This window comes from Paramisgurnus dabryanus, chromosome 20 (assembly GCF_030506205.2).
Source record: "Paramisgurnus dabryanus chromosome 20, PD_genome_1.1, whole genome shotgun sequence".
NCBI classification, from domain to species: Eukaryota; Metazoa; Chordata; class Actinopteri; order Cypriniformes; family Cobitidae; genus Paramisgurnus; species Paramisgurnus dabryanus.
The window spans coordinates 9319115-9332405 of record NC_133356.1 but is presented as its reverse complement, the minus strand read 5'-3'; the positions used below and the strand labels follow the sequence as shown (position 1 = coordinate 9332405).

The window sequence follows — 13291 nt, the reverse complement described above, 5'->3', positions numbered from 1 at the left end:
TTGGTTCCCAGAATGCTTTGCATGAGGCTGCGATTTTATTCTGTAAAGATAAATACTTGTTAATGTTTTATGTTCATTTAACTTGAACCAAACTGTTGCCATACATTTTAATCTACAGTAAGTTACTGGCAAACAGCTGCCAGTAATACTGTCATTTTTTTAACAGTGAACCTTATTGTAAAGTGTTACCAAAACATCACACGCACACAAACAACACTGCAAGTTAAAGGGATATTTCACCCAAAAATGAAAATTCTGTCATCATTACTCACTCTTAATTTGTTACAAACCTGCATATTTTTCACAAAGTGAGAAATTTTGAGGAATGTTTGTAACCAAACCGATTAAACCTCATTGACTTCCATAGTAAGAAAAAAGAATACAATGGAAGTCAATGGGGCTTCTGATCAGTTTGGTTACAAACATTTCTCAAAATATCTTCTTTTGTATTCATCAGAACAAATAAAAATATGTAGCTTTGTAACAAATTGATAACAGAATTTCCATTTTGGGGTGAACTATCCCTTTAAATGTACAAGTAAAGATAGACGACAACGAAACACAGAAGGAATGAAAATGAGGATGAAAAATCAATGTTTCTTTAGCACAGCAGGGTGATAAGGTAAACACGCATACTAACACAAGACACTTAGAAACATCTGTCAATACTCTGATTGGTCCTTTGTTGTATTCTGTATTTAAATACTCTTATATACCAAGCACTGTTTTATTGACTGATGATCCATGTCTCGTCGTCACTTTGTGCTGTTTACATATAAAGTAGTATCTACTTTTTGTGTGTATAATAATTATGTTTAAAGTATGGAGATAGAGTCATTCAACATTCAGAATCAAGAAAAGAGATTCAAGATCCATTTTAGAAGCAGATTCATTTATTATCAAGTACAAGAATATCAAACAAACAAAGTGAAAGAGAGAAAACGACTCAAATTTCTTATACTCGTCTCCGGTAACTTTGTAACAACACAAGAGGAATCATTTTTCACATCTGTCCATCTGAAGATCACTGTCCATTTTAGCAGGACTGCGATTGCTTGGCAAGTAAGTTCAACAAACTAGTGCCAGTTAAAGTCACGTCCTATAAGTCGGTAAAAGTTTTGATTATGTTGGCGCAAGTAAGAGCGCAGCTGTCGCAGCACGGTGCTGTTGACGGGAGGGTGAGGACGTCCTTTAGACTCATGCAGGCATCTCTCGTGGCCATCACTGCGGATGCAGTAAAAGCCTTTGGTCTGGTTAAAGTAGAAGTTGGAGGCCTCGATCCGAGGTGGCAGATCCAGGAAACGTTCGACCCTCTGGAGCTCAGGCAGGGGGTCACGGATCAGCGTGTCTCCATCGACTATGTGTATCTGCTCCAGGGGAAAGTGTTGGAGCCAGTTTCTCATGTGCACATCATACAAACTGCGCTGGATCGCTTTGTAGCGAGTGTTTAATGCGCCGTTCTTCACCAGCATGCGCTCGATGGCCTGCACGGGTTTGTGGTTCTCCAGGCGATTGAAGTAAACCTGCGTGTAGTCCGAGATGACCCTCTCCGTCGGATCTCTCAAGATCAGCAGTAGTTTGATGGACGAGTTCATGGCGTGTATTCGTGCGGGAGCCACGGGAGACGTGAAGTACCCCGGCGTCTTTTCCACAGTGATCTGATGCGGGTACGAATAGGGCATCTGGTCCCGGTACCACTCGAAGCCTTTCGCATAGTTCTCGTCCCAGTCAAAGAAGTGAACCTCAGTGGCGGCCGCTGCCACTTCTGGATGAATATCAAGCATCTCCAGCAGAGCCCGAGTGCCACCTTTTCGGACGCCGATGATGATGCTGTGAGGAGTGTGCTTTCTGGTTCCCGGTGGGGGCACCAGAGAAGGAGTGACCGTTTCGTTCCACGGCTCTTCCAGGCTTGGCGTAGTCCCGCCCGGCCACACCTGGATGTACTCTGGTGGGGCGGCGTAAGCCTGGAGCACCAGGAGAAGCACAGAGTTTAGAAAGGTGGCCATGGGGAACAGGATAGCCAGCGAATCAAAATGATGATCGAGGGTGTGTTAACGTTAAAACGGTTTCTGTGAGAGAATCACTCAGGAACGGCGATCATTCATGGTGTGACCATCAGTCCACAATACATCTGAAACACATGGCAAAATATAAAGGAGGAATTAATTTACTATTAAGTGGTAACATTTCCTGGTCAGATTAACACATTACCGACTTTAATTCTTTATGCATTTGAAAGATGCTTTTTATAGATGCTTTTAAACAGTGCATTATAAGGTCTGCATTTTTTATCTGTATGTAAACCCATGACCTTTTGCACTGCTAATGCAATTTTCTACCAACTAAGTTACTGGAGCACATTATCATGCATACAGATTTTACATGTCAGAAAGCAAGTGAAGAAAAAATGAGTTTAAAAACATGCATTTTCATTAAAAATACAGTTACCCCCAGGTTGACCTATATCTAAATATACACTGTTTAAATTTAACTAAACCATAACACTTAAGAGTGGAAATCTTTGAGAGGACAGACCATAACAAATAAATCCTGAAACATATTAGATTATATGGAAATTACTTCTGTTTTATAGTAATGTACTGTAATTGTACCCATGATGAAAGAATACCCAGAATTCCTCAGCAAACTCAATCAGGTCAGGTGGTGTTCTTTTAACAGCTCATAGTCCTCCTTTAGATCACATTAAAGGGATAGTTCACCCAAAAATAAAAATAATGTCATTATTAATGACTCACCCTTATGTTGTTCCAAACTCGTAAGACCTCCGTTCATCTTCCGAACACAGTTTAAGACGTTAAGTTAGACGTAGCCCGAGAGCTTTCTGACCCTCCATTGAAAATGTATGTACGATATACTGTCCATGTCCAAAAAGGTAATAAAAACATCATAAAAGTAGTCCATGTGACTTCAGTGAGCCAGTTAGAATGTGTTGAAGCATCAAAAATAAATTTTGTTCCAAAAAAAATACAACTTTATTCAGCATTGTCTTCTCTTCCGCGTCTGTTGTGAAGCGCATGCGTGAGACTAAAGTCATGTGACTGCAGTGACATGGATGACGGGTTATCCTCAGACATGTTTGCGAAGTTTTCTTTTCAAACTAACACCGTGCGTCTCCCTCAGACTGTAAATGAAGCCTGGACGCCCCAAAAAAACAACAACAAAAAAAACAGCTGGGGCGCACCAGATAACACGTCAGCCATGTCACTGCAGTCACGTGAAAACAATGCTGAATATAGTCGTAATTTTTGTTATTTTTGGACCAAAATGTATTTTCGATGCTTCAACACATTCTAACTGACCCACTGATGTGACATGGACTACTTTGATGATGTTTTTATTACCTTTCTGGACATGGACAGTATATCGTACATAGATTTTCAATGAAGGGTCAACAAGCTCTCTGACTAAATATAAAAGTTTAACTGTGTTCTGAAGATGAATGGAGGTCTTACGAGTTTGGAACGACATGAGGGTGAGTCATTAATGGCATTATTTTCATTTTTGGGTGAACTATCCCTTTAAACACTTATTTTGCTACACTGCTAACATAAAAAGGTTAAATAAGAACTAAATATACCAACTAGTAGGGATGTGTCTCACTTCACAGTGATACACAGTTCAGCGGAGTTAAAAAAGAGCCAAGGTTAAAGTCTTGTGAATTATAGCCAAGAGAGAAAACCGCGAGGAACGAGGGGCATCTGAAGTGCTGTAAAAAGTTTCAAGAATCCCATGCAAATATGCAACTTCAAAAACATCTTCTGACCTTTACGCTTCATCAGATTTCAGGGCGAATCAAACAGAGACACAGTTAATGGACTCTTCTTACACAGACCAAACATTCAAAGCCTCCAGTCAAAATATACCAATGTTGAAAGGTCACTACCATGACATTTACCCGCTGTACTCCAAACTGATTAAACCTTACAACTCCATTACAGATTACAGGCATCTGTACTCACTCATGGAGACACAATTACACAACATCATCATAGTCTCAACCTCATTCAAACTCCACTCCTTTGTTCAGTCAAGCACTTATTAATCAGAGGCTGTTGTGATTGGCTACTTCAAACGATTACATGACTGACTTCTAAAATGATTCTTTTATATTGTTTATTTCCTGAAAACATAAACTAAAAAACTACAAAATAAAGTTAACTATAGGTGATTTTAAAAGTCTACTATGTAGATGTTTAGCAGCATCTAGTGGTGAGATTGTGAATTGCAACCAACAGCAGCTTACCCCTCCCTTTCGAAACACATATGACGCTTTTCCACTGCATTTTGCGGTTTGGTTTGGGTCAGCTTACTTTTGTGAGCTTTTCCACTGGGTGCAGTACGTTGTACCCAATCCACGAAAACACTGTAGATCCCTGCTTGGTCTGAGAGAATCGTCACTACCAGCGTCATCGCTGTAAAAGATTACCTTTACCTTCATGCTAGCTTGCGCTGTCTCAAGTAAACATATTGTCATCTGTGCTCTGCTGTAAGTTCCCAAACTCCCTTTTAGCGATGAAAAACATCCACAGGTTGAGAATCAGGAACGCCATACCATTTTTTTCCAGATTTGCAGTTTGTGGCGGCACAATCGCGACGCTCACGTTCGCATGTATGCTTAAATGCAACCTTAATGAGGCTGAGCGGAGCGCATCGACCGACGCCACGGGTGTTTGTACAGAAACTGTCATGTTAGGCAAAGGTAGTGGATAAACGCAATGTGCAAACATCTATTTGTGGAGGTCAATTTTAATTTTGTGGCGGACTGAGAAATAAATACATGTATGGGGAAGTACAACGACGCTCTCACTTGTATGATGTCACAGCAGTAGGCAGCGCAAATGTAACGACACGCCTATAATCCCTCCCACTCCAAAGTGTTACTAAACTCGATGGAAAAGCTAACCAAGCCAAAGTGAGGTGGGCTGACCTGACCTGTCCCAAACCAAACCGTAGGGTACTATGCAATGGAAAAGCACCAATAGTGAAGCTATGGTAACTGCTATAGGACCAACATGTCATCGTCAGAGACAATGTGGTGACAAAATGCGCTCTATAAACAGTTTGTCCATTTAGGGCTGCTGTAGAAACATAACGATGACTTCCATGTAAGTGGACCCGCGGTGTATGTACATAAAACAGCTCATTCTAAGGTAATAAAACCAATACAGTTCATTATGTAAGGTCTTACTACACCCCTGATTATATAGTTATGTATATTAAATTGCATTTCTGTCAAAAGTTCTTTCTAAAAGTTACACAATGCACCTTTAAACTTTTTTAATTGTGAGATTATTAAAATGAAAATTATGCACATTCCAGCTGTACATCCAATGTTCATTATTTTCATTACTCAATTATGTGTTGCACTGGCTTTAATTTATGCTGATATAATGCATTCAAATGCATTGTTGTATAATGGTGTGGTCACAGGAAAATGATTGAACCTAATTGTCATAAATATTCACAATCCCCCCCCCAAAAAATGCGTTTTTTAGAGATTTTCCACAACAGCAGCTCAACAGCTTTTCCTGTCCCCCTCTTCCTCTCACTCTTCCTCCCATACGGCTGGTAAATGACACTTGTCTGTGTCAGTGTGTGTAACGTGTGAGCGGGATGCAGGGATGCCCGCAGGCAGACGGGTGAACGGATGGGCAGATGAGGAACTGTTTCAGTATTTGACTGAGAGAAAGCGATGCAGCTGATTGGCTGTGACACGTTTGTCTGTCTGTCAGAGGTAAAAGAGCAGAATAGAAGGAGTTTACTGTCTAAAACAATGCAGCTCATACTAGCTCTGCACATCTCATCTCACTTACTGTGGTTCTCAGGGAATTGATGGGTATACAGTTATATATTGAACACAAAAACTCCATTAATGTCTGAATATCACTGCATTAGATCAGAAGTAAAACAGTAATCAAATATCATGTCAATCTATAACACTATCTTCTATTTATAACATGATCATGTCATTGTGTGACTCAATTGTCCAAAACAAAGATTAGCTTTTGTTTAATGATATTTAACAGTCAGAGGCAGCTGAATGAACCACTTATGATGATAGGTTACAGAACAAATCAGGCACATTTGGAATGTCAAATTAAGAAATATCTGTTTTCTGTACCAGCCCTTTGGATCCCTGGCTGGTGTTAGATAATAAAAAAGCAAATCAAATGTCATCAAGAGCTGTGTGTGCCCAATTAGTTTTTTGGAGGCAGTGTACATTATCAGTAAAATTAATAATCACATCTACAACAGGGCAACAGCATTACTCAAAGACCCTTTAGGGAAGTTGAGTCACTAGGCGGCCATGTTTGCAATGCTTTTGGACATCATCATTAGTCATGCAAACTAATGTCCTACCTACTACAATGGGAAAAGACAAATATCTGTAAAATTGTGTACTAAAAATCACAATTAAACAACATATTTTTGACAAACGATTCTGTACCATAACTTTTGTTTCTTAAAGGGACACAAGGCAGCATTTTTATGTTAATAAATCATCTTCGTAAGTCGGTATATGGTTAAATGACTCATTACATGACGAATGAAGACTCTCTCGCCCGCCCCTACCGTCTGTAGGAAGAATACCCCACTTGCAAGTTCGCTGTATCCGACCCGGTGTCCTTCAGTCTCGTATAGTCTTAGATATAGAACGCATTTACTCCCAGACACTAGGGGGAGCTAGTAGAGAAATAATACTCAGACTTGCCTTGTGTGCCTTTAAAGGCTTTTTAGCAACATCTAGCAGTGAGATTGCGAATTGCAACCCGCCTCAATTTTTCAGAACGCAAAAAGAGGCTACGGTAGCTGCCACAGGACAAACATGTAGCATCTTAGATAACGTAGTGACAAAACTTGCACTGTAGAACAGTTTGTCCATTTAGGGCTACTGTAGAAACATGATGGCGACTTAAATTTAAGGGGACCAGTGGTGTATGTAGATAAAAACAGCTCATTCTTATGCTACATAAACACACCAAACACAGGGCATTGCGATACTCGCTCTTGATTACTCGTGGGATTTAACTTCATGTCATGCAAATTTTTCGCTAGAGTTGAATATTTTCAACTTGGGCGAAGACCCGTTTGAGGCGAATAGCGCGTGTTGTCGCGGCAAACATGTTGCCCATATCGCGTTATTCGCATCACGTCTCTGCATTGACTTTGTATGTAACCTACTCGCGCAAATCGTTGAAGTCGCGTTTGGTGTGAACCCTCAGTAAGGTAATAAAAACAATACAGTTCATTATGTAAGGTCTTTATATAGGGGAGAACAGGCGCAAAAGTACCATATTTTAGATCGATATATTTTTGCTTTTGTCAATAACTTACAAGTGTGGTCTATCAATACCAGGTGAAATTTTGAACAAATGTAAAACAACTTCAGTATAATTTCACTTTGAACATAAGTAGCGTATTGTTACTTTTAACCCTGTCAGCTGGGACGAAAGTTACCCACAGGTGGGTCAAAAGTAACACAAACAAAACAAGACAAATTTTTTGTTACAATTGTTTTTAGTAAATATACATGACTATAACCTTGTTAATATGCAAACATATTTTGTTGTTTATCTTTGCAAAAAATTATTAAATTACATTAGCATTATAAATTTCAGTTTCATCAAATGTTTCAAAAGCAACCCAACAGTACAAACTTGAATAGTTGAGAATATAAAAAATTAAACAGTATAAACACTACGGGGCGGTTTCCCGGACAGGGATTAGACTAGTCCTAGACTTAAACAGTTTTAAGAGCTCTCCAAACTGAAAACAACTTGCACTTACATATCTTAAAATACATCAGTGCCCTTTGTTTTACCTCAAAATGCACACAGGTAATGTTTTTAGTAAGGCATGTTTGTTAAAACTAGTTATATTTCCTAATTAAACTAAGGCCTAGTTCTGGATTAAGCTAATCCTGGTCCGGGAAACCGCCCCTATGAAAATTTAATTACATCACTCAACTTAGAATAATATATTTTTTAACGTAATGCAAACGTATTAGCAGCGGAACTAAAGTAACAAGTGTTACTTTTGTCCCAACAGGAACTTCTGACATTTAAACCCGATTTACTTTTATTTTGGAAAACTCTGAGAAGTCAAACTTTAGGATGTGTTACTGTGCGTTCACACCAGACGCGGAAGATTCGGCAAAAACGCGCTATTCACGTGTAGTTGGACGCTTGAACGTTTTGAGTTTACTCGCGTGAAAGTCGCGCGTGAAATTCTAGTCATGGGAGGGGCTTATGTAGCTAAAATTGAGTAAACTTACCAGATTGTTAGACCTCGTCACTTATCTTCCAAACAAGATTCTTTTAATTTCTGTAAAAGCACGAAGATGTCTCGTATAGCGAAGATTACTGTCCTTCATTGTTGTTTTGTTTTTCTGCCTCTGCTCGCTTCCTGTAATCACGTCACTGCTAGAGCATGCTCCTGATTGGTTAACGCGGTGCGAAAAAAGTTCAGATTTTTCAACTCGCACGGATCACGCATCAACGCTCAATTCGTTTCGTGCCATTCGTTCTTACCACACCACAGGATGCCTATTCGCGTCTTTGCATTGACTTAACATATAAATCACTCGCGCTTGCCGCCTCTTCCGCGTCTGGTGTGAACGCACCATTACAGCACTAAATAGCCCATAGATTGATCAATACTGTAACACATGAAATGAGAAACACGTGTTATAAGAAAAAAATGACTGCTTTAGAAATGTACTCATCATGGTCGAAAACAGCTTTCTTGACCTACACGTGCGAAACAATGAAAAAATTATGCAATATTTGTCAGCTTTATCAAAGTTTGCGTGCTAAAGATGCTGTCATAGTTTGGAATACAAATGTAGTCAGGGCTCAGAGAAAATCGATTTGTTACTTTCGTTCCGCGTTACTTTCGCCCCGCATCCACTGACAATATAGTTATGTATATTATATTGCATTTGTGTTAAGAGACCCTTAAAGGTCCCACATTGCACCGTTAACTGGGAGGCGGGACTTTCATATTGAGTGTCACATTGTCCCCTATTCATAGTAATAGAAGTGCATCTTGATATATCCAATATCTATGCATTACTGTACATTGTCACTATGATGTAGTAAAATTATACATTGCATGAATTCCTTTAAAATAAAAACTAAACTGCGAATTTCCTGAAAAAAAAAAAAATGACAGCATAAACCATCTTTGCAATGTTGTGTTTTGTGTTGCAGAGGAAAGAAGATCACACAGGTTTACAATGACATGATGGTGATCACTTTGAAATATTTTACTGCTCACAGACACAATGATCAATTTATATTTACCTTCCCTACAGCTGAATACAGGACTGTATCTAATGTAAGCTGAATCTATTTACAGCAGCAATATGTTAGCAGATGTCAGGTCTTGATATATTCCACTGTCTGCACACACTATGAGAATCTGACTAAAGTTCAGTCATGATGAATGTGTTTGTGTGTGTGTGTGTGGCTACACATCTCTCTACAGGACCTATAGAGCCGCTAATTACCCAAAGCTGCTGTCTCGTTCTCATACTGACTCTCTAGAACAGGATGAACCAGCAGTCAGTTTGATTCCTAACAGAGCATCCATTAACACAAGAGAATGATAAACAACACTCTTCTACTACATTATCAACTGTTTTTATATCTGATCAAGAGAACAGATGAGTGGCCTTGAACTTCAATCAGTGAGTGCTAACACAACAACACGCATGAGGATGCTATTTAACACAAAATAACTTGTATACTGAACACCAGATGATGATAATGCGTGTTATGGTTATTCCCATATGCGAGTCCTAACAATTTACACTAACAAATCCACTTCTGTTCAGATGACCCATTACAACTATATTGAATTAAAGTCACAAAATGCAACTGTTCACCACCAGAGGTAGCATTTTCAAACCAATAACGAAGGCTACGCTATGAAAGAGAGAGATGCATTGTTTTAAATGAAAATTTCTCTGGATTTACAAACTTTTGGGATAATGTAAATACACAACTGTTGTGCTGGGTGATATATCGGAGGGGATTGTCATGCACATGTCATCAGTAAAGCACATTCCCTGATTAGCAGTAAATCACATCACCTGTTTTCTGATAGAGCTGCATTTACTAAACAAAGCCATAAGCCTTTTCTCAATGTCAAGGAAGGATCCTCGGAAGCCAGAATTTCGAGGATGGTACGTCATCGACGTCCGTCGAGTGACTGTTCCAATTTTTAGGATCCTCGAAATTTCGCCAAGGACTGAGTCCTTCGTTCGAGAAATATCCCATGTACAGGAAAGGATGCATATGTGTATCCTTCGCGCTCTTCATGCACTGAAATCACCCACAATCCTATGCGCGCAGCAGCGAACGCACACCTTTCATTGACGCAATGACGTGCACTTGATAGCCTGTTCCATTTAACGTGTTCTCCGAATGCTTAAGAGGAGCCTCGGCTAGCCTCCGAAGAAAGTGACTTGTAAGGACTAGTCCTGCCAAGGAAGTATCCTTGACATTGAGAAACGGCCAGTGTTCACTGACAAGCTTGGCAATATCGCGTCCATTATCGCAGGCCAATCTTTCGCAATAAGGGTCTTTATTGGGACCGCTCTATCAGTTGTAAACAAGTGGCAAATCCGGCATCAAACTGGGCCAATCATCTTCGAAATGCAGCCAGGGATCAAACATCAATTAACAGAGCAATGATAATGCGCGTTCTCACTCTCACTTGACGTGCAGGGCAGGCGTGCTTATTTGGGGGTAAAGGCCCATAAAAGGAATATGGGGTCAATCAGTCATAACGGATACCTCTGTTAAAAAAAAAAACTTTCCAAAACTTGTAAGAAAAAGGAGGCGCGAGTTTGGCCCTGAAATACTCTATCACAAGCTCAACTGCTTTTTTGACACTTTGCATATGTTTAGCATGAGGGATACAACTATTAAAGGGACACTCAAATTTTTTTTGAAAATATACAAATTTTCCAGCTCCCCTAGAGTTAAACATTTGATTTTGACAGTTTTGGAATCCATTCAGCCGATCTCTGGGGCTGGCGCCGACACTTTTAGCATAGCTTAGCATAATCCATTGAATCTGATTAGACCATTAGCATCGCGCTAAAAAATAACCAATATTTTTCCTATTTAAAACTCAACTCTTCTGTAGTTACATTGTTTACTAAGACTGAAAAAAAATTTAAAGTTGAAATTTTCTAGGCTGACATGGCTAGGAACTATACCATCTTTCCTGCGTAATAATGGTAATAACCATTAGTACAATGCTAATGGTCTAATAAGATTCAATGGACTATGCTAAGCTATGCTAAAAGTGGTAGCGCCAGAAACGGAGATCAGCTGAATGGATTCCAAAAAGGTACAAATCAAATGTTTAACTCTAGGGGATCTAGAAAATTAGCATATTTTCAAAAAAGTGGAGTGTCTCTTTAAACAGTGTTAATAAGTCAGAATGCATGTAATAGCATTAAACCCCCCTTTAAAGGGATAGTTCACCCAAAAATAATAATTCTGTCATTATTTACTCACCAGCAAGTTGTTACAAACCAACAAAAATGTATTTGTTCTGGTGAGCACAAAGGAAGATTTTTTGAGCAATGTTTGTAACCAAACTATTTTTGAGCACCACTGTATTTTTCTTTACTACTATGACAGTCAATGGTGCTCCTGTTTCCTGCTTCATTACAAAGATCTTTCTTTGTGTTTAGCAAAACAAAGAAATGTAAACAGGTTTGTAACAACTTGAAGGTGAGTAAATAATGATAAAATGATAGACTCATAGTCAGGCATGAATTTTGTGTTATAATGCCATTTATAACACAGTAAAAGTAACTTGGTTAACTAAATGGAAATGCTAGACAGAGCAATTGATATTACAAATTATTTTTAAAGTTAAATCAACTTAAAGTTTACTAAATTTGTTGAATTTTAATGTGAACTTGTTGTTTTTAGTTTACATAACAACTTTCCTCCAATTTTTTAAGTAAATTCAATTTTTGATTTTTGGGTAAACTATCCCTTTAAGGATTCCAAATACAGACTAAAGAAACAGTTGATCTTATTTTTCAGTATTTTCATAGTTCTGTCAACTTAGAATGAAATATTTGTCTCACTCCTTTTCATTGTTCACAGTTCACACCTGCACAGCCTTCAGATTCTGTAACATTTCCCATGGTGCATCTGTTCCGTCTAAGACAACAATGTTTCTCTCTCTCACCACTTCTGACAAAGCACAACAACGTGCAGCTGGACAGCAGAGCAATGCAATGAAGGTTCTCATTCATAATACAAATATCACAACAATTCCCACCTCAGCCCTGGAGATGAGAACATTACTGCAGCAGGTCTGCGTGTACAGACACTAAAACTGCCCTCAGTTTCTTTGAAGCATCAGCTATAGAGCAAACCAAAGCACATACGCTTTGTTTTGTTTGTTTGTTTGAGGAAGAAAACAATGCTTTTGGGATTTACTCCTTCAAACAATCCCTCTAGATTCCACTTTTTTACATCTCGAGTCAATAACCCGAGCAGAAGCAGGACAAAAGCTCTGGTACAAACTCTAGTGATCTATCTCCCTGTCTGCTGCCTCCATAGGCTGCTGCCTTTTAAGGCTTCATCATCAAATCTGAAACAGAGCTTCATAGATAAATCCCAACTGAATCTGCATCCACAGAAAGCTCAGACTTTTACAGAACTGAAGCCCGGGTCATTTACACTACAGAGCACATCTGTAGGTTTATTTATTAAATAGTTATTCATTATTTATGCTTTGCACTACCAAAAAGTGTGTAGTCATCTAAACTGATTGAACATATTTGATCAGTACTTTTTTCCTTTCAATTCCAGGAAGTATTTCACTGCCTGATTTTTACCAAAACATTTTTTTATTAAATGTGTTTCAGTATTAAATGCATAAGTACATGTAAAGTAAACAAGTCAGTTATAGTTTTAATGTGATGTTGCCTTATACAATGCATTATTTTGGCCAACATCTAAAGCAGCATAATTGTACTCATCTATCTTTAAAGGCAGCTTTGTGTCGCACCTATTTTTTTCGTGCCCACGTTTTCCGCACAGTAGGCATCCGGACAGAGCCGTTGTAACAACAAAAGGTCCAGTGTCTCAGAGCTTTGAAGTAAAACAGAAAATGGAAATCTTTTTACCGGAAAACATCCACTTAGGTGGCAAACCTGCCAAATGAATTAGCATTTTTTATTAGCTTCTGCATTATTTTTCAGCGGCTCATGTAATTGGTTTTCCCTGCA

The 13291-nt window shown here is 38.9% G+C and overlaps 1 protein-coding gene across 2 annotated transcripts in view; it reads right to left on the bottom strand.

Moving 5' to 3' along the window:
* Positions 1-871: 871 nt before the first annotated feature.
* The window catches only part of hs3st1l1 (heparan sulfate (glucosamine) 3-O-sulfotransferase 1-like1), a 52040-nt gene continuing 39620 nt past the window's right edge, over positions 872-13291 (bottom strand). For both annotated transcript variants that reach the window (XM_065297507.1, XM_065297508.2), the window contains exon 2: positions 872-2131. In XM_065297507.1, the coding sequence (XP_065153579.1) occupies positions 1077-2006 (930 nt within the window). In that variant the 5' untranslated portion in view covers positions 2007-2131 and the 3' untranslated portion in view covers positions 872-1076. The remainder of the gene's footprint in view (positions 2132-13291) is intronic.